This window comes from Pseudoliparis swirei, chromosome 14 (genome assembly GCF_029220125.1).
Source record: "Pseudoliparis swirei isolate HS2019 ecotype Mariana Trench chromosome 14, NWPU_hadal_v1, whole genome shotgun sequence".
NCBI lineage: Eukaryota > Metazoa > Chordata > Actinopteri > Perciformes > Liparidae > Pseudoliparis > Pseudoliparis swirei.
In genome coordinates, this window is record NC_079401.1 from 11,520,172 (window position 1) to 11,543,607 (window position 23,436).

The 23,436-nt window shown below is 49.6% G+C and overlaps 1 protein-coding gene across 1 annotated transcript; it reads left to right on the forward strand.

The window, feature by feature from the left end:
* The first annotated feature begins 1,667 nt into the window (after positions 1-1,667).
* LOC130204215 (cyclic nucleotide-gated channel cone photoreceptor subunit alpha-like) lies at positions 1,668-19,426 on the forward strand. The gene is made up of 6 exons (XM_056430761.1): positions 1,668-1,744; positions 2,844-2,888; positions 8,658-8,735; positions 17,544-17,645; positions 17,721-17,827; positions 17,909-19,426. The coding sequence occupies exons 1-6, from the start codon at positions 1,668-1,670 to the stop codon at positions 19,315-19,317; spliced, it is 1,818 nt and encodes a 605-aa protein (XP_056286736.1). The 3' UTR covers positions 19,318-19,426.
* The last annotated feature ends 4,010 nt before the right edge of the window (positions 19,427-23,436 follow it).

Genomic DNA, 23,436 nt, shown 5'->3' on the forward strand with positions numbered 1-23,436 from the left:
TGACCTTCACCTGTCACCGCTGGCTCCTCTTGACCTTCACCTGTCACCGGCTGGCTCCTCCCCCTGACCTTCACCTGTCACTCGGTTGGCTCCTCTCCTTGACCTTCACCTGTCTGTCACTCGGCTGGCTCCTCCCCCTGACCTTCACCTGTCACTCGGCTGGCTCCTCCCCCTGACCTTCACCTGTCACTCGGCTGGCTCCTCTTCTTGACCTTCACCTGTCACTCGGCTGGCTCCTCCCCCTGACCTTCACCTGTCACTCGGCTGGCTCCTCCCCCTGACCTTCACCTGTCACTCGGCTGGCTCCTCCCCCTGACCTTCACCTGTCACTCGGCTGGCTCCTCTCCCTGACCTTCACCTGTCACTCGGCTGGCTCCTCCCCCTGACCTTCACCTGTCACTCTGCTGGCTCCTCCCCCTGACCTTCACCTGTCACTCGGCTAGCTCCTCCCCCTGACCTTCACCTGTCACTCGGCTGGCTCCTCTCCCTGACCTTCACCTGTCACTCGGCTGGCTCCTCTTCTTGACCTTCACCTGTCACTCTGCTGGCTCCTCCCCCTGACCTTCACCTGTCACTCGGCTGGCTCCTCCCCCTGACCTTCACCTGTCACTCGGCTGGCTCCTCTCCCTGACCTTCACCTGTCACTCGGCTGGCTCCTCCCCCTGACCTTCACCTGTCACTCGGCTGGCTCCTCCTTGACCTTCACCTGTCACTCGGCTGGCTCCTCCCCCTGACCTTCACCTGTCACTCGGCTGGCTCCTCTCCCTGACCTTCACCTGTCACTCGGCTGGCTCCTCTCCCTGAGCAGCTGGTCCTCACTAAGAGGATTCACTAACTGAATGATTTAGATAAAGAGGAAACTCCTTGGGGTCTCTTCTTCAGTGATGTCATGACAGAAGACATGGTCACATGGTGATGTCACATGGTCACATGGTGATGTCACATGGTCACATGGTGATGTCACATGGTCACATGGTGATGTCACATGGTGATGTCATGTCTTTCAAGGGCAAACCAAGATGTTGGTTTTGTATATAATTCATATTAGGGTGTTATGAAGTTGACATTAGCTCAGGAATCATAGAACAACATTTACATTTAATATCCAGCATGATCATCATGATCATTTCCTCCCCCTCCTGCTCCTCCTCCTCTGAGCAGCAGGAGGAGGAGCAGGAGGGGGAGGAGCTCCTGTGACTTGTGCCAGAAGGCAGATCTCTCCTCTGAGTCCCGAGGAACCAACGAGGAACACTATGGGATTCATTCAGAGCTTCAGTACCTGAACCGCTCTCCATCGTCATCATCATCTTCTTCTTCACCTTCATCAACACTCAGGTAGACTCAGTGATTGTTGTTAATGTGACCGCGTGATTAGAAAAGACTCCTGAGCCTCACAAGTCACGTCTAATCTTAGCTGGTGTAATCTGGAAGGAGTTAGCGGTGCTAAGAGTCGTGCTCAGAGGGGTTGGGGTTAGGGGTCAGAGGGTCAGAGGGGTTGGGGTTTGGGGTCAGAGGTCAGGGTTGGGTCAGGGTTATATGATGTACTCATAGATCTCCCCACGTCGTCCACATTTAAAATGAGACCTCCTGCCTGATGGAGGTCTCTTAGTGCACGCCCCTCCCATTGACCATTGACCATGTTGATATGTTTCAAAGGCTGTCCCATGATGCACTTGGGGAAGAGCAGTGTTGGTCCTGCAAAGTCCGGCCTCAGCATCCAGCGGGCCGAGGACCCGAGCAGCAGGTGAGCTGCCCCCCCCCCCCCCCCCCTGCTGGAGGACCTGAACCAGACCTGTTCCAGGTCCAGTCCTCACACACCATGACCCGTTAGACTAGATCAGGGGTCCCCAAACTTTTTCCTGAGAGGGCCACATCACGTTTCCCTAGTCTGCTGGAGGGCCGGGGGGGGGGGGGTGCTAGTGAGAAGTGAGAGTGTGCTCACCTGTGTGCGCGCATCACGGCTGAGTGATGCGCTTGCTGTGAGCGCTGCGCGTGCAGACAGCATTTAACGGAGCATTGCGTGCGCTCTGATCGCTCTTTTAATGAAGTATCGATACTAAAAATATGCTAAATCACATCGTTTTTAACGTACGGGTACTTTGTTAGCATCGCTACACCGTGCAGCGTGACAGCAGCAGATGTAGCGGGCTAACATTCAAGCTAACCTAACTTCCCAAACGCTGTGGACATCTGAACGCTGATTGGCCGAGACGCGACACGTCCATCAAAGATGTTTTATTGTGAAGAAGAGCACCACTCCACATTTTCTCCGCGTCTCACTGCAATCTCAACGGCAGCGGGTCAGGTGAACAAAATAATAAATCGGAATGCGTCTCTGGTATTGTTCAGGGGGCCGGGCCAAATGTATGCTTCTCCACTGTACTGGACCTGAGCGGAGCCGGGTCTGAGCTTCCTGGACTGGACCTCCCCTGTGGTCAGAACCCCAGGTGAGGACCTGTAGAAGGAACACCTGTAGACAGGAGACTCGTGGAACGTGAAGCCTTCCATGGGCAGGAGGGGAACCGGGAGACTCTTCCAGACGACAACCACGTCTCTCCTGGAAGACATCCCCAGCTTGGAATCGTCACTGGAGAAGTGTCCAATGAGAAGAGAGTCCAGCCATCTGATAGGCTCCCTGTGGAAGTGGGCGTGGCCTGTCGTTGCATAGTTGTGTGATCGTGAGTGTAGTCCTCATCATGAAGCTTCGTGCTCATTCACAGTGAGCAGCAGTGACGTCACAGTGGCGCCTCCAGCGCCCTCTGCTGGGCTGCTGGTGCATTACCGCCATGACCACCAGCGGACTGAGACTCCACTAGAGATGCATGTCGGTGTTTGTGTTCCAGAGCGCTGGCTGCTGGGAACCGGAACAACTGCAACAACAAGGACGGGTAAGACAGCAGGTCAAGAGACACGTCAAGAGACACGTTAAAGAGACACGTCAAGAGACACGTTAAGAGACACGTTAAAGAGACACGTTAAAGAGACACGTCAAGAGACACGTTAAAGAGACACGTCAAGAGACACGTCAAGAGACACGTTAAAGAGACACGTCAAGAGACACGTTAAAGAGACACGTTAAAGAGACACGTCAAGAGACACGTCAAAGAGACACGTTAAAGAGACACGTTAAAGAGACACGTCGAGAGAGACGTTAAAGAGACACATCTAGAGACACGTTAAAGAGACACGTCAAAGAGACACGTTAAAGAGACACGTCAAGAGACACGTCAAGAGACACGTTAAAGAGACACGTTAAAGAGACACGTCAAGAGACACGTTAAAGAGACACGTTAAAGAGACACGTCAAGAGACACGTTAAAGAGACACGTCAAGAGACACGTTAAAGAGACACGTTAAAGAGACACGTTAAAGAGACACGTCAAGAGACACGTTAAAGAGACACGTCAAGAGACACGTTAAAGAGACACGTCAAAGAGACACGTCAAGAGACACGTTAAAGAGACACGTTAAAGAGACACGTCAAGAGACACGTTAAAGAGACACGTCAAGAGACACGTTAAAGAGACACGTCAAGAGACACGTCAAGAGACACGTTAAAGAGACACGTCAAGAGACACGTTAAAGAGACACGTCAAGAGACACGTTAAAGAGACACGTTAAAGAGACACGTTAAAGAGACACGTTAAAGAGACACGTCAAGAGACACGTTAAAGAGACACGTCAAGAGACACGTCAAGAGACACGTTAAAGAGACACGTCAAGAGACACGTCAAGAGACACGTTAAAGAGACACGTCAAGAGACACGTCAAGAGACACGTTAAAGAGACACGTCAAGAGACACGTTAAAGAGACATGTTAAAGAGACACGTCAAGAGACACGTCAAGAGACACGTTAAAGAGACACGTCAAGAGACACGTCAAGAGACACGTCAAAGAGACACGTTAAAGAGACACGTCAAGAGACACGTTAAAGAGACACGTCAAGAGACACGTCAAGAGACACGTTAAAGAGACACGTCAAGAGACACGTTAAAGAGACACGTTAAAGAGACACGTCAAGAGACACGTTAAAGAGACACGTCAAGAGACACGTTAAAGAGACACGTCAAGAGACACGTCAAGAGACACGTTAAAGAGACACGTCAAGAGACACGTTAAAGAGACACGTCAAGAGACACGTCAAAGAGACACGTTAAAGAGACACGTCAAGAGACACGTCAAGAGACACGTTAAAGAGACACGTCAAGAGACACGTTAAAGAGACACGTTAAAGAGACACGTCAAGAGACACGTTAAAGAGACACGTTAAAGAGACACGTCAAGAGACACGTTAAAGAGACACGTCAAGAGACACGTTAAAGAGACACGTCAAGAGACACGTTAAAGAGACACGTCAAGAGACACGTCAAGAGACACGTCAAGAGACACGTTAAAGAGACACGTCAAGAGACACGTAAAGAGACACGTTAAAGAGACACGTCAAGAGACACGTTAAAGAGACACGTTAAAGAGACACGTTAAAGAGACACGTCAAGAGACACGTCAAGAGACACGTTAAAGAGACACGTTAAAGAGACACGTCAAGAGACACGTCAAGAGACACGTTAAAGAGACACGTCAAGAGACACGTTAAAGAGACACGTTAAAGAGACACGTCAAGAGACACGTTAAAGAGACACGCCAAGAGACACGTCAAGAGACACGTTAAAGAGACACGTCAAGAGACACGTTAAAGAGACACGTCAAGAGACACGTTAAAGAGACACGTCAAGAGACACGTCAAGAGACACGTCAAGAGACACGTTAAAGAGACACGTTAAAGAGACACGTCAAGAGACACGTTAAAGAGACACATCAAAGAGACACGTCAAGAGACACGTTAAAGAGACACGTCAAGAGACACGTTAAAGAGACACGTTAAAGAGACACGTTCAAGAGACACGTCAAGAGACACGTTAAAGAGACACGTTAAAGAGACACGTCAAGAGACACGTTAAAGAGACACGTCAAGAGACACGTTAAAGAGACACGTTAAAGAGACACGTCAAGAGACACGTCAAAGAGACACGTTAAAGAGACACGTCAAGAGACACGTTAAAGAGACACGTCAAGAGACACGTTAAAGAGACACGTCAAGAGACACGTTAAAGAGACACGTTAAAGAGACACGTCAAGAGACACGTTAAAGAGACACGTTAAAGAGACACGTCAAGAGACACGTCAAAGAGACACGTTAAAGAGACACGTCAAGAGACACGTTAAAGAGACACGTTAAAGAGACACGTTAAAGAGACACGTTAAAGAGACACGTCAAGAGACACGTCAAGAGACACGTTAAAGAGACACGTCAAGAGACACGTTAAAGAGACACGTCAAGAGACACGTCAAGAGACACGTCAAGAGACACGTTAAAGAGACACGTCAAGAGACACGTTAAAGAGACACGTCAAGAGACACGTTAAAGAGACACGTTAAAGAGACACGTTAAAGAGACACGACAAGAGACACGTCAAGAGACACGCCAAGAGACACGTTAAAGAGACACGCCAAGAGACACGTTAAAGAGACACGTCAAGAGACACGTAAGAGACACGCCAAGAGACACGTCAAGAGACACGTTAAGAGACACGTCAAGAGACACGTTAAAGACACGTTAAAGAGACACGCCAAGAGACACGTTAAAGAGACACGTCGAGAGACACGTTAAAGAGACACGCCAAGAGACACGCAAAGAGACACGTAAAGAGACACGCCAAGAGACACGTTAAAGAGACACGTCAAGAGACACGTTAAAGAGACACGTTAAAGAGACACGTCAAGAGACACGTTAAAGAGACACGTTAAAGAGACACGTTAAAGAGACACGTCAAGAGACGTAAGAGACACGTTAAAGAGACACGTCAAGAGACACGTTAAAGAGACACGTTAAAGAGACACGTCAAGAGACACGTTAAAGAGACACGTCAAGAGACACGTTAAAGAGACACGTCAAGAGACACGTCAAGAGACACGTTAAAGAGACACGTCAAGAGACACGTTAAAGAGACACGTTAAAGAGACACGTCAAAGAGACACGTTAAAGAGACACGTCAAAGAGACACGTTAAAGAGACACGTCAAGAGACACGTTAAAGAGACACGTTAAAGAGACACGTCAAGAGACACGTTAAAGAGACACGTCAAGAGACACGTTAAAGAGACACGTCAAGAGACACGTCAAGAGACACGTCAAGAGACACGTTAAAGAGACACGTTAAAGAGACACGTCAAGAGACACGTTAAAGAGACACGTAAAAGAGACACGTCAAAGAGACATGTCAAGAGACACGTTAAAGAGACACGTTAAAGAGACACATCAAGAGACACGTTAAAGAGACACGTCAAGAGACACGTTAAAGAGACACGTCAAGAGACACGTCAAGAGACACGTTAAAGAGACACGTCAAGAGACACGTTAAAGAGACACGTCAAGAGACACGTCAAGAGACACGTTAAAGAGACACGTTAAAGAGACACGTCAAGAGACACGTCAAGAGACACGTTAAAGAGACACGTCAAGAGACACGTTAAAGAGACACGTTAAAGAGACACGTCAAAGAGACACGTTAAAGAGACACGTCAAGAGACACGTTAAAGAGACACGTCAAGAGACACGTCAAGAGACACGTTAAAGAGACACGTCAAGAGACACGTTAAAGAGACACGTTAAAGAGACACGTCAAGAGACACGTTAAAGAGACACGTTAAAGAGACACGTCAAGAGACACGTTAAAGAGACACGTCAAGAGACACGTCAAGAGACACGTTAAAGAGACACGTTAAAGAGACACGTCAAGAGACACGTCAAGAGACACGTTAAAGAGACACGTCAAGAGACACGTTAAAGAGACACGTCAAGAGACACGTCAAAGAGACACGTTAAAGAGACACGTCAAGAGACACGTTAAAGAGACACGTTAAAGAGACACGTCAAGAGACACGTTAAAGAGACACGTTAAAGAGACACGTCAAGAGACACGTTAAAGAGACACGTCAAGAGACACGTCAAGAGACACGTTAAAGAGACACGTCAAGAGACACGTTAAAGAGACACGTCAAAGAGACACGTCAAGAGACACGTCAAGAGACACGTCAAGAGACACGTTAAAGAGACACGTCAAGAGACACGTTAAAGAGACACGTCAAGAGACACGTCAAGAGACACGTTAAAGAGACACGTCAAGAGACACGTCAAAGAGACACGTTAAAGAGACACGTCAAGAGACACGTTAAAGAGACACGTCAAGAGACACGTTAAAGAGACACGTCAAGAGACACGTTAAAGAGACACGTTAAAGAGACACGTCAAGAGACACGTTAAAGAGACACGTCAAGAGACACGTCAAGAGACACGTTAAAGAGACACGTCAAGAGACACGTTAAAGAGACACGTCAAGAGACACGTTAAAGAGACACGTCAAGAGACACGTTAAAGAGACACGTCAAGAGACACGTTAAAGAGACACGTTAAAGAGACACGTTAAAGAGACACGTCAAGAGACACGTCAAGAGACACGTCAAAGAGACACGTTAAAGAGACACGTCAAGAGACACGTCAAGAGACACGTTAAAGAGACACGTTAAAGAGACACGTCAAGAGACACGTCAAAGAGACACGTTAAAGAGACACGTCAAGAGACACGTTAAAGAGACACGTCAAGAGACACGTTAAAGAGACACGTCGAGAGAGACATTAAAGAGACACATCTAGAGACACGTTAAAGAGACACGTCAAAGAGACACGTTAAAGAGACACGTCAAGAGACACGTCAAAGAGACACGTCAAAGAGACACGTTAAAGAGACACGTCAAGAGACACGTTAAAGAGACACGTCAAGAGACACGTCAAGAGACACGTCAAGAGACACGTTAAAGAGACACGTCAAGAGACACGTCAAGAGACACGTTAAAGAGACACGTCAAAGAGACACGTTAAAGAGACACGTCAAGAGACACGTTAAAGAGACACGTCAAGAGACACGTTAAAGAGACACGTTAAAGAGACACGTCAAAGAGACACGTTAAAGAGACACGTCAAAGAGACACGTCAAGAGACACGTCAAGAGACACGTTAAAGAGACACGTTAAAGAGACACGTCAAGAGACACGTTAAAGAGACACGTTAAAGAGACACGTTAAAGAGACACGTCAAGAGACACGTTAAAGAGACACGTCAAGACACGTCACGTTAAAGACACGCCAAGAGACACGCCAAGAGACACGTCAAGAGACACGTTAAAGAGACCGCCAGGCCCTGAACGGGACGTGATGGACCAGCCGGTCCTGCATTATAACGCGCTGCGACATCATTATAAGTAAACAGTGACATCATTATAAGTAAACAGTGACACCATTATAAGTAAACAGTGACATCATTATAAGTAAACAGTGACACCATGGTCACCGCCACACGGTGCGTATCGCATCTCAGTAGCCGAGAGAAAGTAGTCCCGTGTGTCGTAGAGCTTCATCCGCCGTATTATAATTACACATAAAGACATGACAGAAACAACCGCAGCACTCCACATGTTCTCTGACAGAGCGGCCAATAGAGTCTGCTCCTGAGACCTCACGGCAGGACCACTGTGTTACAGCGCTCACGCTACTGTGTGGGGAGGATCACAAGAGTGACGTCACCTGTTTCTGGACATTTACAGTAAAGAAGATGGCAAGACGGAGGAACCCAAAAAGGACGACAAGAAAGACGACAAGAAGGATGATAAGAAAGAAGAACCGTGAGTACCAACTGTGAATTTACACTACCGTTCAAAAGTTTGGGATCACCCAGACAATTTCGTGTCTTCCATGAAAAATCACACTTTTATTTATCAAATGAATATAAAATATAGTCAAGACATTGACAAGGTTAGAAATCATGATTAATATTTGAAATATTAATTTTCTTCTACAAACTTCAAGCTCAAAGGAAGGCCAGTTGTATAGCTTATATCACCAGTATAACTGTTTTCAGCTGTGCTAACATAATTGCACGGGTTTTCTAATCAGACATTAGTCTTCTAAGGCGATAACACAATGTACCATCAGAACACTGGAGTGATCGTTGATGGAAATGGGCCTCGATACACCTCTGGAGATATTTCATTAGAAACCAGACGTTTCCACCTAGAATATTCATTTACCACATTAACAATGTATAGAGTGTATTTCTGATTAATTTAATGTTATCTTCATTGAAAAAAAGTGCTTTTCTTTGAAAAATAAAGTCATTTCTAAGTGATCCCAAACTTTTGAACGGTAGTGTATATGAATGCAACTTTCCATCAAACAGACATTTTTGACAATGTGTTCAAGGTTTAACACATGTCTCAAACTTCTGGTATTTGAGAACTTTAAAACTTTAATTGAACATGATTGTAGTAAAATGTGTTGACACCACGCGAGTAATAAGGAGGGCTCAATTTGTTTGGTAAGAATATTGTTATTTATTTGAGGAGCCATTCTGTTTCAGATGTGGTGTATGTCGTGGTAACCCTGGCACGACCTCCAGGGCGACACAAGGTCATGGTGGTGTTTCTGCTCTGGAGCATGAGGTCAACATAAAGCTCTCAGAGGTGAAAGTTGAGCTGCCAGAAGTTCCTCTTTTCTAAAGGGGTCATGATTCACCGTCAAACCAACGCAAAGCCTGAACCTCAGTGTGATACCACGCAACCTTTGCCAGCATTACATTACATTACATGTCATTTAGCAGACGCTTTTATCCAAAGCGACTTACAATAAGTGCATCAACCTAGAGTACAAACCAAGAACAACAAGAACACAGGAAGCAACACTTCCTCAACTCAGTCGAACCACAAAAGCACCTCAATAAGTGCCATCCCAGTGCCACTGAAGTGCAAATCTGTGTTTTAATCCAGATATAGTCTAAAGGTGTGTTTTCAGTCTCCGGTGAAGATGTAGAGACTTCCTGCTGTCCTGATGTCAGTGGGGAGCTCGTTCCACCACTGAGGAGCAGGACAGCAGACAGTCTGGATGTAGAGTGATGAGCTCGAGGTGCAGGAGGCACAAGACGATTGGCTGTTGCCGAGCGGAGCGAACGTGCCGGGGTGTACGGTGTGACCATATCCCGGATGTAGACGGGGCCCGATCCGTTCAGAGCACGGTACCAAGAACCAGTGTTTTGAAGCGGATGCTGCTCCACCGGTAACCAGTGAAGAGATCGGAGGAGCGGAGTGGTGTGGGTGAATTTCGGGAGACTGAAGACCAGTCGAGCTGCTGCATTCTGGATGAGCTGCAGAGGTCGGATGGCCTTAGCGGGTTGACCAGCCAGGAGGGAGTTGCAGTAGTCAAGGCGTGAAATGACCAGAACCTGGACCAGAACCTGTGCCGCCTTCTGAGTAAGAAGAGGCCGTGTTCTCCTGATGTTGTGCAGCATGTACCTACAGGAACGCGCTGTCGCAGCGATGTTGGCCGTCAGGTTGACTGTCTAGTGTCACCCCGAGGTTCCTGGCAGTCGGGGGCGGGGCCAACACAGAGCTGGTGAAGGTGGTAGTCAGGTCATGGGTGGGGGAGCCTTTCCCTGAAGGAATAGTAGCTCGGTCTTGTCAGGGTTGATCTTCAGGTGGTGAGCAGACATCCACTGAGAGATGTCGGTCAGACAGGCAGAGACTCGTGCCGCCACCCTTGTTTCGGCCAGTGGAAACGAGAAGATCAGTTGGGTGTCATCAGCATAGCTATGGTAGGAGAAGCCATGCGAACGAATGACAGAGCCGAGAGAATTTGTGTACAGAGAGAAGAGCAGGGGACCCAGGACAGAGCCTTGAGGGACCCCATAGTGAGAGGAAGAGGAGGGGACCCAGGACAGAGCCTTGAGGGAACCCCATAGTGAGAGGAAGAGGAGGGGACCCAGGACAGAGCCTTGAGGGACCCCATAGTGAGAGGAAGAGGAGGGGACCCAGGGCGGAGCCTTGAGGCCTTGAGGAACCCCAGTAGTGAGAGGAAGAGGAGGGACCCAGGGGAGCCTTGAGGAACCCCATAGTGAGAGGAAGAGGATCAGACACAGATCCTCAAGTTACCCGTAGGTGCGGTTTTAAGGGGGAAGAGAAAAGAGCGAGTGCAGTGCCTGAGATCCCCAGGTCCTGAAGAGAAGAGATCAGGATCTGGTGGTTCACGGTGTCAAATGCTGCAGAAAGGTCGAGAAGGATAAGGACAGAGGAGAGAGAGGCTGCTCTAGCAGAGTGAAGGATAAGGACAGAGGAGAGAGGACAGAGGCTGCTCTAGCAGAGTGAAGGACAGAGAGAGAGGATGCTCAGAGTGAAGGATAAGGACAGAGGAGAGAGAGGATGCTCTAGCAGAGTGAAGGATAAGGACAGAGGAGAGAGAGGATGCTCTAGCAGAGTGAAGGATAAGGACAGAGGAGAGAGGATGCTCTTGCAGAGTGAAGGATAAGGACAGAGGATGCTCTAGCAGAGTGAAGGACAGAGGAGAGAGGATGCTCTAGCAGAGTGAAGGATAAGGACAGAGGAGAGAGAGGCTGCTCTAGCAGAGTGAAGGATAAGGACAGAGGAGAGAGGATGCTCTTGCAGAGTGAAGGATAAGGACAGAGGCTGCTCTAGCAGAGTGAAGGACAGAGGAGAGAGGATGCTCTAGCAGAGTGAAGGATAAGGACAGAGGAGAGAGAGGATGCTCTAGCAGAGTGAAGGATAAGGACAGAGGAGAGAGAGGATGCTCTAGCAGAGTGAAGGATAAGGACAGAGGAGAGAGGATGCTCTTGCAGAGTGAAGGATAAGGACAGAGGATGCTCTAGCAGAGTGAAGGACAGAGGAGAGAGGATGCTCTAGCAGAGTGAAGGATAAGGACAGAGGAGAGAGGATGCTCTAGCAGAGTGAAGGATAAGGACAGAGGAGAGGATGCTCTAGCAGAGTGAAGGATAAGGACAGAGGAGAGAGGATGCTCTTGCAGAGTGAAGGATAAGGACAGAGGATGCTCTAGCAGAGTGAAGGACATAGGATAGAGAGGATGCTCTAGCAGAGTGAAGGATAAGGACAGAGGAGAGATAGGATGCTCTAGCAGAGTGAAGGATAAGGACAGAGGAGAGAGGATGCTCTTGCAGAGTGAAGGATAAGGACAGAGGCTGCTCTAGCAGAGTGAAGGACAGAGGAGAGAGAGGATGCTCTAGCAGAGTGAAGGATAAGGACAGAGGAGAGAGGATGCTCTAGCAGAGTGAAGGATAAGGACAGAGGAGAGATAGGATGCTCTAGCAGAGTGAAGGATAAGGACAGAGGAGAGAGGATGCTCCAGCAGAGTGAAGGATAAGGACAGAGGATGCTCTAGCAGAGTGAAGGACAGAGGAGAGAGGATGCTCTAGCAGAGTGAAGGACAGAGGAGAGAGAGGATGCTCTAGCAGAGTGAAGGATAAGGACAGAGGAGAGAGGATGCTCTAGCAGAGTGAAGGATAAGAACAGAGGAGAGAGAGGATGCTCTATCAGAGTGAAGGATAAGGACAGAGGAGAGAGGATGCTCCAGCAGAGTGAAGGATAAGGACAGAGGAGAGAGGATGCTCTAGCAGAGTGAAGGATAAGGACAGAGGAGAGAGAGGATGCTCTTGCAGAGTGAAGGATAAGGACAGAGGATGCTCTAGCAGAGTGAAGGACAGAGGAGAGGATGCTCTAGCAGAGTGAAGGATAAGGACAGAGGAGAGAGGATGCTCTAGCAGAGTGAAGGATAAGAACAGAGGAGAGAGGATGCTCTAGCAGAGTGAAGGATAAGGACAGAGGAGAGAGGATGCTCTAGCAGAGTGAAGGATAAGGACAGAGGAGAGAGGATGCTCTAGCAGAGTGAAGGACAGAGGAGAGAGGATGCTCTAGCAGAGTGAAGGATAAGGACAGAGGAGAGAGAGGATGCTCTAGCAGAGTGAAGGATAAGGACAGAGGAGAGAGGATGCTCTTGCAGAGTGAAGGATAAGGACAGAGGATGCTCTAGCAGAGTGAAGGATAAGGACAGAGGAGAGAGGATGCTCTAGCAGAGTGAAGGACAGAGGAGAGAGGATGCTCTAGCAGAGTGAAGGATAAGGACAGAGGAGAGAGAGGCTGCTCTAGCAGAGTGAAGGATAAGGACAGAGGAGAGAGGATGCTCTAGCAGAGTGAAGGATAAGGACAGAGGAGAGAGGATGCTCTAGCAGAGTGAAGGATAAGGACAGAGGAGAGAGGATGCTCTAGCAGAGTGAAGGACAGAGGAGAGAGAGGATGCTCGAGCAGAGTGAAGGATAAGGACAGAGGAGAGAGGATGCTTCAGCAAAGTGAAGGATAAGGACAGAGGAGAGAGGATGCTCTAGCAGAGTGAAGGATAAGGACAGAGGAGAGAGAGGCTGCTCTAGCAGAGTGAAGGATAAGGGCAGAGGAGAGAGGATGCTCTAGCAGAGTGAAGGATGAGGACAGAGGAGAGAGGATGCTCTAGCAGAGTGAAGGATGAGGACAGAGGAGAGAGGATGCTCTAGCAGAGTGAAGGATAAGGACAGAGGAGAGAGGATGCTCTAGCAGAGTGAAGGATGAGGACAGAGGAGAGAGGATGCTCCATCAGAGTGAAGGATACGGACAGAGGAGAGAGAGAGGATGCTCTAGCAGAGTGAAGCTGCTCATCAAGGAGGCCAGTCTCTGTCGAGTGGCCTTGACTCCAGACTGGTGAGGGTCAAGAAGGTTGTTGCTGTGGAGACAGGAGGACACTCGGTTACAGAGAGCTCGCTCCAGAGTTTTGGGGAGAAAAGGAAGAAGAGAGACCGGTCTGTAGTTGCTGACTCCAGACGGGTCGAGGTGGTTTCTTCAGGAGAGGGTTGACTGAGGTGAGGTGATAGAAGATGGATGAGTAAAGGAGGAGCGGATGTCGTCCATCTTGTTTGTAAAGTAGTCACAAAGTGGCAGAAGGGTGGAAGGAGGAGGGGCCAGGGGGATGAAGGAGGAGGGAGAAGAGAGAGAAGAGTTGATGGGTGAGAGAAGGAAGACTGAATTGTGTCAGGTAGAACCAGCTTCTGGCTGCAGAGAGAGGAAGAGAAGGAGGAGAGGAGAGGAGCACCGAGTCAGACCACCACGGAGAGGAGAGGAGCACCGAGTCAGACCACCACTTTAAGGACAAAGAGAATCAAGAGATGAAGACAGGGAGGAGAGGAGAGCGTCTGTGGCAGAGTTAGGATGCATGAGTGAGAAGGAGTCAGTTGAGGGGAGAGCAGATAGGACAGAGGAGGACAGAGAGGAGGAGAGAGGAGAGAGAGAGGAGGACAGAGGGTGTGGATGTTGTGGCGTACAGGTCCAGAGTCTGTAGATCTGTGTGGTCCTCAGTCCCAGAGAGAGAGAGAGAGTAAGAGGCGGTCAGAGACATGGAGTCACAGTGAGTTAGAGCTTCTAGTGGACATGGAGTCACGGTGGTTGCCGGCTTTGTGAGGAGGAGGGACTGAGTGAGAGGTGAAAGGAAGACAGGAAGAGTCACAGGTCACATGACTTCTGTCTGGATGTTGAAGTCGCCCAAAAGGATGAGCGGGGGGCGTGTTCCGAGAAGTTCGACAGGAGGACGTCAAGCTCTTCCAAGAGATCTCCCAAAGAACCAGGGGGTAGAGAACAACCATGTGGAGTTGAACCGGATGAGTAACCGTCACAGCATGGAACTCAAGTCAGTGGATACAGAGTGGCAGCGGGGAGAGAAACACCATGTGGGTGAGATGAGTCTGGAGCTCCACCAGAGGGGCTGAAGGAGACGTGTTGTCTGCTGTGATCCAAGTCTCAGTGAGAGCCAGGAAGTCAAGCGACTGCTCCATGGCAAAGAGATGAAACCGGCCTTGCGGTTGGCTGACTGACAGTTCCAGAGGCCTCCCGTGACAAGGTGCTGGGTGTGAGTAGAACGGGTAGGAAGGATAACAGAGGAGGGGTTCCGGTCCATGAATGAACGAGTCCTATAGGAACTACGAGGAGAGATACGCACAGGTATGGAAAATACACACATATTCACTAAATGGGGAAATACTCAGCCACGAAGACTCCAAGGGAAGACTCCTATGTCTTTGTCCTCCGAGTCTTGACTCCAACGGAAGACTCCTATGTCTTTGTCCTCCGAGTCTTGACTCCAAGGGAAGACTCCTATGTCTTTGTCCTCCGAGTCTTGACTCCAACGGAAGACTCCTATGTCTTTGTCCTCCGAGCCTTGACCCAAGGAAGACTCCTATGTCTTTGTCCTCCGAGTCTTGACTCAAGGAAGACTCCTATGTCTTTGTCCTCCGAGTCTTGACTCTAACGGAAGACTCCTATGTCTTTGTCCTCCGAGTCTTGACTCCAACGGAAGACTCCTATGTCTTTGTCCTCCGAGTCTTGACTCCAAGGGAAGACTCCTATGTCTTTGTCCTCCGAGTCTTGACTCCAAGGGAAGACTCCTATGTCTTTGTCCTCCGAGTCTTGACTCCAACGGAAGACTCCTATGTCTTTGTCCTCCGAGACTTGACTCCACGGAAGACTCCTATGTCTTTGTCCTCCGAGTCTTGACTCCAAGGAAGACTCCTATGTCTTTGTCCTCCAGTCTTGACTCCAAGGGAAGACTCCTATGTCTTTGTCCTCCAGTCTTGACTCCAACGGAAGACTCCTATGTCTTTGTCCTCCAGTCTTGACTCAAGGGAAGACTCCTATGTCTTTGTCCTCCGAGTCTTGACTCCAACGGAAGACTCCTATGTCTTTGTCCTCCAGTCTTGACTCCAAGGAAGACTCCTATGTCTTTGTCCTCCAGTCTTGACTCCAAAGGGAAGACTCCTATGTCTTTGTCCTCCGAGTCTTGACTCCAAGGAAGACTCCTATGTCTTTGTCCTCCGAGTCTTGCCTCCAACGGAAGACTCCTATGTCTTTGTCCTCCAGTCTTGACTCAACAAGGAAGACTCCTATGTCTTTGTCCACCGAGTCTTGACTCCAACGGAAGACTCCTATGTCTTTGTCCTCCGAGTCTTGACTCCAAGGAAGACTCCTATGTCTTTGTCCTCCGAGTCTTGACTCCAACGGAAGACTCCTATGTCTTTGTCCTCCGAGTCTTGACTCAAAGGAAGACTCCTATGTCTTTGTCCTCCGAGTCTTGACTCCAAGGGAAGACTCTATGTCTTTGTCCTCCAGTCTTGACTCCAAGGGAAGACTCCTATGTCTTTGTCCTCCGAGTCTTGACTCCAACGGAAGACTCCTATGTCTTTGTCCTCCGAGTCTTGACTCCAAGGAAGACTCCTATGTCTTTGTCCTCCAGTCTTGACTCCAAGGAAGACTCCTATGTCTTTGTCCTCCGAGTCTTGACTCCAAGGAAGACTCCTATGTCTTGTCCTCCCGAGTCTTGACTCCAACGGAAGACTCCTATGTCTTTGTCCTCCAGTCTTGACTCCAACGGAAGACTCCTATGTCTTTGTCCTCCAGTCTTGACTCCAACGGAAGACTCCTATGTCTTTGTCCTCCGAGTCTTGACTCAAGGGAAGACTCCTATGTCTTTGTCCTCCGAGTCTTGACTCCAACGGAAGACTCCTATGTCTTTGTCCTCCAGTCTTGACTCCAACGGAAGACTCCTATGTCTTTGTCCTCCAGTCTTGACTCCAAGGAAGACTCCTATGTCTTTGTCCTCCGAGTCTTGCCTCCAACGGCAGACTCCTGTGTCTTTGTCCTCCAGTCTTGACTCAAGGAAGACTCATGTCTTTGTCCTCCCGAGTCTTGACTCAACGGAAGACTCCTATGTCTTTGTCCTCCTAGTCTTGACTCCAAGGGAAGACTCTATGTCTTTGTCCTCCGAGTCTTGACTCCAAGGGAAGACTCCTATGTCTTTGTCCTCCGAGTGTCGACTCCAAGGGAAGACTCCTATGTCTTTGTCCTCCCGAGTCTTGACTCCAAGGAAGACTCCTATGTCTTTGTCCTCCGAGTCTTGACTCCAAGGGAAGACTCCTATGTCTTTGTCCTCCGAGTCTTGACTCCAAGGGAAGACTCCTCTGTCTTTGTCCTCCGAGTCTTGACTCCAAGGGAAGACTCCGATGTCTTTGTCCTCCGGGTCTTGACTCCAAGGGAAGACTCCTATGTCTTTGTCCTCCGAGTCTTGACTCCAACGGAAGACTCCGATGTCTTTGTCCTCCGAGTCTTGACTCCAAGGGAAGACTCCTATGTCTTTGTCCTCCGAGTCTTGACTCCAAGGGAAGACTCCTATGTCTTTGTCCTCCGAGTCTTCTGATGCTAAAGACCCGATCCGGTTATGAGCCCAGGTTGGTGCTGATTACCTCCAGCCGCGTTGACACCACCCCTTGGTCGTTGGTATTCAAATGACACTCAATTGAAACCAGGTGATGAGCGCTCGTCCAATCAGTGAAGATTCAGGTGTCGGGACACAGGACTCAACTATCAAAACAAATCCTTCAACAGGACAGACTAACAATCTAGCAGCTTTAAATAACAAATACAACAGTCACTCAGCAGATAAAACTAATTTAAAGAAGATACTTAGCAGGATCCAAGTAGTCAGTCGTCACGCCTCAGGTAGAAAATGCACACTCTGCTCTCTGCTCAGTAAGAGGTCTTCCCAAAACATCCTCTCCTCCTTAGAAAGGATGTGTGGATCATGGACCCCGCCACCGACACGTACTACTACTGGCTGGGCGTCATCTCCATCCCCGTGTTCTACAACCTGATGCTGCTGGTGGCCAGGTCTGACTTCACGTCGCTCTGTACTCTGTTGCCCAGCGTTGTCCCGGGTCCTTGTCATGTTGTGCTTCCCTGTAGGTCTTGTTTCAATGAGCTGCAGTCTGGAAGCCTCACAATGTGGCTGGTCCTGGACTACACCTCCGATGTCCTCTACTTCATTGACACCTTCGTGAGAGCCCGGACGGGTCAGTGACAGGAACTCTGCCGGATGTGTGAATGAAAGGAAATTGTGATAATGCTAATGACTGTTCCTGATGTGCCAACAGGGTTTCTGGAGCAGGGTCTTCTTGTACGGGATCCAAAGGTCCTGAAGGAAAAGTACATGAAGACGCGGCAGTTCAGATTAGACATCATATCAGTGATTCCCACAGATATCGTATTCCTCAAAATTGGAATCGACAACCCAGAGTGGAGGTTCAACCGCCTCTTCCGATTGGCCCGACTCTTTGAGTTCTTCGACCGGACGGAGACCAGAACCAATTTCCCCAACATCTTCCGAATTTCCAACCTGGTGCTCTACATCATCATCATCATCCATTGGAACGCTTGCCTCTTCTTCGCCATCTCCAAGGTGCTCGGCTTCGGCTCGGACACCTGGGTGTATCCGAGCGTAAAGAATCCGGAGTTTGCTCGCCTGGCCCGGCAGTACATCTACTGCTTCTACTGGTCCACCCTCACCCTGACCACCATCGGGGAGACGCCTCCTCCAGTCCGAGACGTGGAATACTTTTTTGTAGTAGTTGACTTTCTTACTGGGGTTCTCATCTTTGCCACAATTGTGGGCAATGTGGGCGCCATGATATCTAACATGAGTGCCGCACGAGTCGAGTTCCAGGCCAAGGTCGACTCTATAAAGCAATACATGCAGTTCCGTAAGGTCACGAAAGATCTGGAGGTGAGAGTGCTGAAGTGGTTCGACTACCTGTGGACAGAGGAGAAGACCTGCGATGAGAAGCAGGTGCTGAAGAACCTGCCGGACAAGCTGAAGGCAGAGATAGCCATCAACGTGCATCTGGAGACGTTGAAGAAAGTGCGGATCTTTCAAGACTGCGAGGCCGGTTTGCTCATCGAGCTGGTCCTTAAACTTCAGCCTCAAGTCTTCAGCCCGGGAGACTACATCTGTAAGAAGGGCGACATCGGCAGGGAGATGTACATCATCAAGGGAGGGAAGCTGGCCGTGGTAGCAGATGATGGGGTCACGCAGTTCGTGGTCCTCAGCGAGGGGGCGTACTTTGGAGAGATCAGCATCCTGGGGATCAAGGGCAGCAAGGCAGGAAACCGAAGGACGGCCAACATCCGGAGCCTGGGCTACTCCGATCTGTTCGCCCTGTCCAAAGACGACCTGATGGAGGCGCTCATCGAGTACCCCGATGCCAAGAGCGTGCTGGAGGAGAAGGGGAAGTCCATCCTGATGAAAGACAACCTCATAGACGAGTCTCTGGTCGTGCCCACCGACGCCAAAGACTTGGAGAACAAGGTCAACAAGGTCGAAGCCAGTTTGGAGGTGATGACGGTGAGATTCAGGAAGCTGACAGCCCAGTATGAAACCTCCCAGCGTAAACTGAAACAGCGGCTCAGTCACATGTCCAACCAGGTCCAGACCCTCCGAGTCGAGCCTGTGGCGCCCTCTCTGGCTGGAGGACCTCCTCCTGAACACTCCGATGTGGCTCACTAGGTCAGCGCCTCCTGGATGTCTCACACCGCCTGGTACCAACAGGCTCGACTCGGTAAAGTCCTTCAACGCGTGTTCTCTGACCCAGACCAGCTGCTTGTCGTGCTGTTCAGATGTCGGGGCTTTTAAATATTAAACAAAGAGACTTTAGTACTGAGTAACAAAAGCTATCAAACGGTCCATCTGGTGTCTCTGAGGTCAGGAATGCCTAGAAATGCACGTTTGTGAGCGACTAGCTGTCATGGCAACGAGTCTCCTGGGTCTGTTCTTCAAGATGTTAAATAAACAGAGTTGAACCAGTCGGAGTCCTTTGGAGGGTCACAGAACATCAGAACATCAGAACACCTAGAACATCAGAACACCAGAACACCTAGAACATCAGAACACTCAGAACATCAGATCACCAGAACAGCAGAACATCAGAACACCAGCTGGGATCAGCTCCTCTGTCTTCAGAGCCTGATGGTCTCAGAGCTTCAGCGAAAGGACCGACGAGGTCCACCATCATCTTCATCAGTAGTTCAATACATTAAGGTTTAATCTTCCTCAGTAGTTTAATACATAAAGGTTTAATCTTCATCTTCATCAGTAGTTTAATACATAAAGGTTTACTCTTGGCGAGATGGCGCGGCTGTGTCCAGACGCCGTCGAGGTAGCTCCGCGGAGATTGTGCGCTCTTTTAGTTTTTGTGTTTATTTTTAATATTTTCTTTGCCACAAACACATCGGCACTAACAGCATACGACCACAGCACACTTTTGGACATAAACTTTTGCGCAAAACAAGGGTTTTTGTCCACTTTTTCCATCGATCCAGCGTGGCCGGCAGAGATCGTACGAGCGAACCACAACAACAACAGTGGAGCCGCTACTACGGGGAGACGACGAAAACATCGAGGGAAACGGAGCGAATTCGGAACAGACTGAGAGTTCAAGCCCACCGTCCACCTCTGCCCAGCATCCTTCTTGCTAACGTCCAGTCTCTGGAAAATAAGATGGATGATGTTAGGGCAAGGATCAGATTCCAACGGGACATGAGGGACTGTAACATCTTTGTCTGACGGAAACATGGCTGACCCGCTGGTGCCGGATCGAGTCATATGGCTCACCGAGTCCATCTCAGTTTTCCGTGCAGACAGAACGGAAGAGTCTGATAAATCGAAGGGGGGAGGGTTTGCTTCATGACTAACAACAAGTGGTGCAACCCCAAGGACATTAAGACTCTTTCTCGCTCCTGCTCACGAACCTGGAACATCTGACGATCTCATGCCATCCATTCTACCTTCCCGGGAGTTCAGCTCGGTCATCACCACAGCCGTCTACATACCACCACAAGCGGACACCGACGTAGCACTATCGGACCTACATGATGTGTTATGTCGGCATCAGAACAAGTATCCCGACGGCTGTGGTGGTGGCTGGGGACTTTAATAGGCAAACCTAAAAAGTCATGCCGAACTTTCACCAGCACATTACGTGTGCTACCAGAGGAAAGAACGTTGGACCACTGCTATACGCCATTCAAGAGAGGCTACAAGGCTGTCTCTCTCCTCCGTTGCAAATCGGACCATGCCGCCATTTTCCTGCTACCGGAGTACCAACAAAAGATAGCGGGAAGCGGTAGTGACGAGGAACGTAGCGGTGGTCTGACCAATCAGAGGCTGAGCTACAGGACGCTCTGCGTGTCGTCGACTGGGACATGATCCAATCCAGTTCCAGTGACGTCAGCGAGTTTGTGGACGTAGCAATGAGCCTCATAGCAACGCTAGCGGACACCATCGTCCCCACGGTAAAAGTTAGGGTCTTTCCTAACCAAAAGCCGTGGGTTGATAGATCCATCCGTGAAGCTGTGAACGCCTGCATTGCTGCCTATAACTCCGGTCTTGTATCCGCAACATGGACGAGTACAAGGCAGCGGTCTATGGACTGAGGAGGGCGGTGAAGGACGCCAAGAGGAGGTACCGAGACAGAGTGGAATCACAGATGGAGCAGCGCGACACCAGGCGCCTATGGCAGGGGCTACGGACTATCACAGACTACCAGAGCAGACCCCTCGCAATGGTGAGTGCCGACGCATCCCTAGCGGACGACCTGAACTCATTTTATGCACGGTTTGAGGCTAGCAACAACAGCGCTAGCTCGCCGGCTAACAACAACACCGTTAGCGTAGCCAAGGTGAGTTCTACCGCTGGGGATGAACACACACTCTCTGTGACCGAGCACAGTGTGAGGAGGGCTCTGTTGAGGGTGAACACCAGGAAAGCTGCAGGTCCAGATGGCATATCTGGGCGAGTACTGAAGACCTGTGCTAACCAGCTAGCTCCAGTGTTCACCACAATATTCAACCTCTCCCTGGCTGAGTCCGTGGGCCCCGCCTGCAGCAAGAGATCCACTATTGTCCCTGTGCCCAAGAATGCTTCTCCAGCATGTATGAATGACTACTGACCGTGGCCCTCACCTCGGTGGTCATGAAATGCTTTGAGAGGCTGATAAAGGACTACATCTGCGCCTTCCTCCCTTCCTCCATGGACCCGCTGCAGTTTGCTTATCGCCCAAACAGATCCACGGATGATGCTGTCTCCCAGGTACTGCACACCACACTCTCTCATCTGGACAGCCAGAGGGGGCTATGTGAGACTGCTGTTCATTGATTATAGTTCAGCTTTCAACACCATAGTCCCCTCAGACTGGCGGCAAGCTGATTGAGCTGGGACTGAACACCCCTGTGTGCTTGGATCCTGGACTTCCTGACCGCCAGGCCACAGGTGGTCAGGGTGGGCAGACACACCTCAAACCCCTCACCCTGAACACAGGATCCCCAGGGTTGCGTCCTCAGCCCCTACTGTACTCCCTGTACACACATGACTGTGTGGCCAGGTTCAGCTCCAACACCATCATCAAGTTTGCGGATGACACAGTGGTGGTGGGCCTGATCTCCGACAACGACGAAAAGGCCTACCTGGAGGAAGTTGCTGATCTGTCACTCTGGTGCCAGGACAACAGCCTCATCATGAATGTCACCAAAACTAAGGAGCTGATTGTGGACTTTAGGAGGGTACAACAACAGAGGACGTACTCACCACTGGGGATTAACGGGACTACTGTGGAGAGGGTGAGCGGTATAAATACCTGGGAGTCCACATCACCGAGGATCTGACATGGTCAACGAACACAGACACTCTGGTGAGAAAGGCAAGGCAGCGCCTCTACCACCTCAGGCAGCTGAGGAAATTTAAAGTTTCCCAGAGGATCCTTCAGTCCTTCTACTCTGGAGCTGTAGAGAGCGTCCTGACAGGAAGCATCACAGCCTGGTTTGGCAACTGCTCCGCTCAGGACAGGAAGGCTCTGCAGAGAGTAGTGCGTTCAGCTGAACGCACTATTGGAACTACACTCCCCACCCTGCAGGACTTGTACACCAGGAGGTGCAGAACCAGAGCCGGCAGGATCATGAAGGATCCTCACCACCCCAACAACAGACTGTTTCAGCTGCTGCGGTCAGGCAGGCGCCTCCGTAGTCACGCTGCAAGAACAGAGAGACTGAGACGGAGTTTCTTTCCTCAGGCCATCAGGATTGTGAACTCCGACCTCACCAGGACCCCCACATAGACCCACACAACTGCCCCTCTTAGGCACACACACACACACACACACACACACACACACTGTAAATATTGTGTTGTTTTTTATTGTAAATAGTGTGTACTTGTTGCCCTTGCACATTCCTGCTGAGCATTGCCACTTTCATTTCACTGCACACCCTGTGTGTGTATGTGACAAATAAAACATCTTGAATCTTCCTCATCAGTCGTTTAATACATAAAGGTTTACTCTTCCTCATCTTCATCAGTCGTTTAATACATAAAGGTGTAATCTTCCTCAGTCGTTTAATACATAAAGGTGTAAGGACTTAAAGGAGACACAAGTTGAAAAGATGTGGTCTTTATTATGTTTCCACAACACTGGATACGTTCATCAGTTCGTCTCTTTTAGAAATCGTGTCCTTTCCCGGACCAGGTTGACCTTTGACCTTTCACATGTTCTCATGAGCAGCACCAACACAGAAGTTAGATCAAACTGGACCTCCAGAACCAGAGACCCTCCCTCTCAGGAGGTTTAACGCCACC

Bases quoted from the DNA above. Each gene is read 5' to 3' on its own strand.
- LOC130204215 (XM_056430761.1), top strand. From the start codon at position 1,668: ATGCACTTGGGGAAGAGCAGTGTTGGTCCTGCAAAGTCCGGCCTCAGC. The intron at 8,736-17,543 runs GTGAGTACCAAC...TCTCCTCCTTAG, and splicing joins GATGATAAGAAAGAAGAACC to AAAGGATGTGTGGATCATGG. The intron at 17,828-17,908 runs GTCAGTGACAGG...ATGTGCCAACAG, and splicing joins CTTCGTGAGAGCCCGGACGG to GGTTTCTGGAGCAGGGTCTT.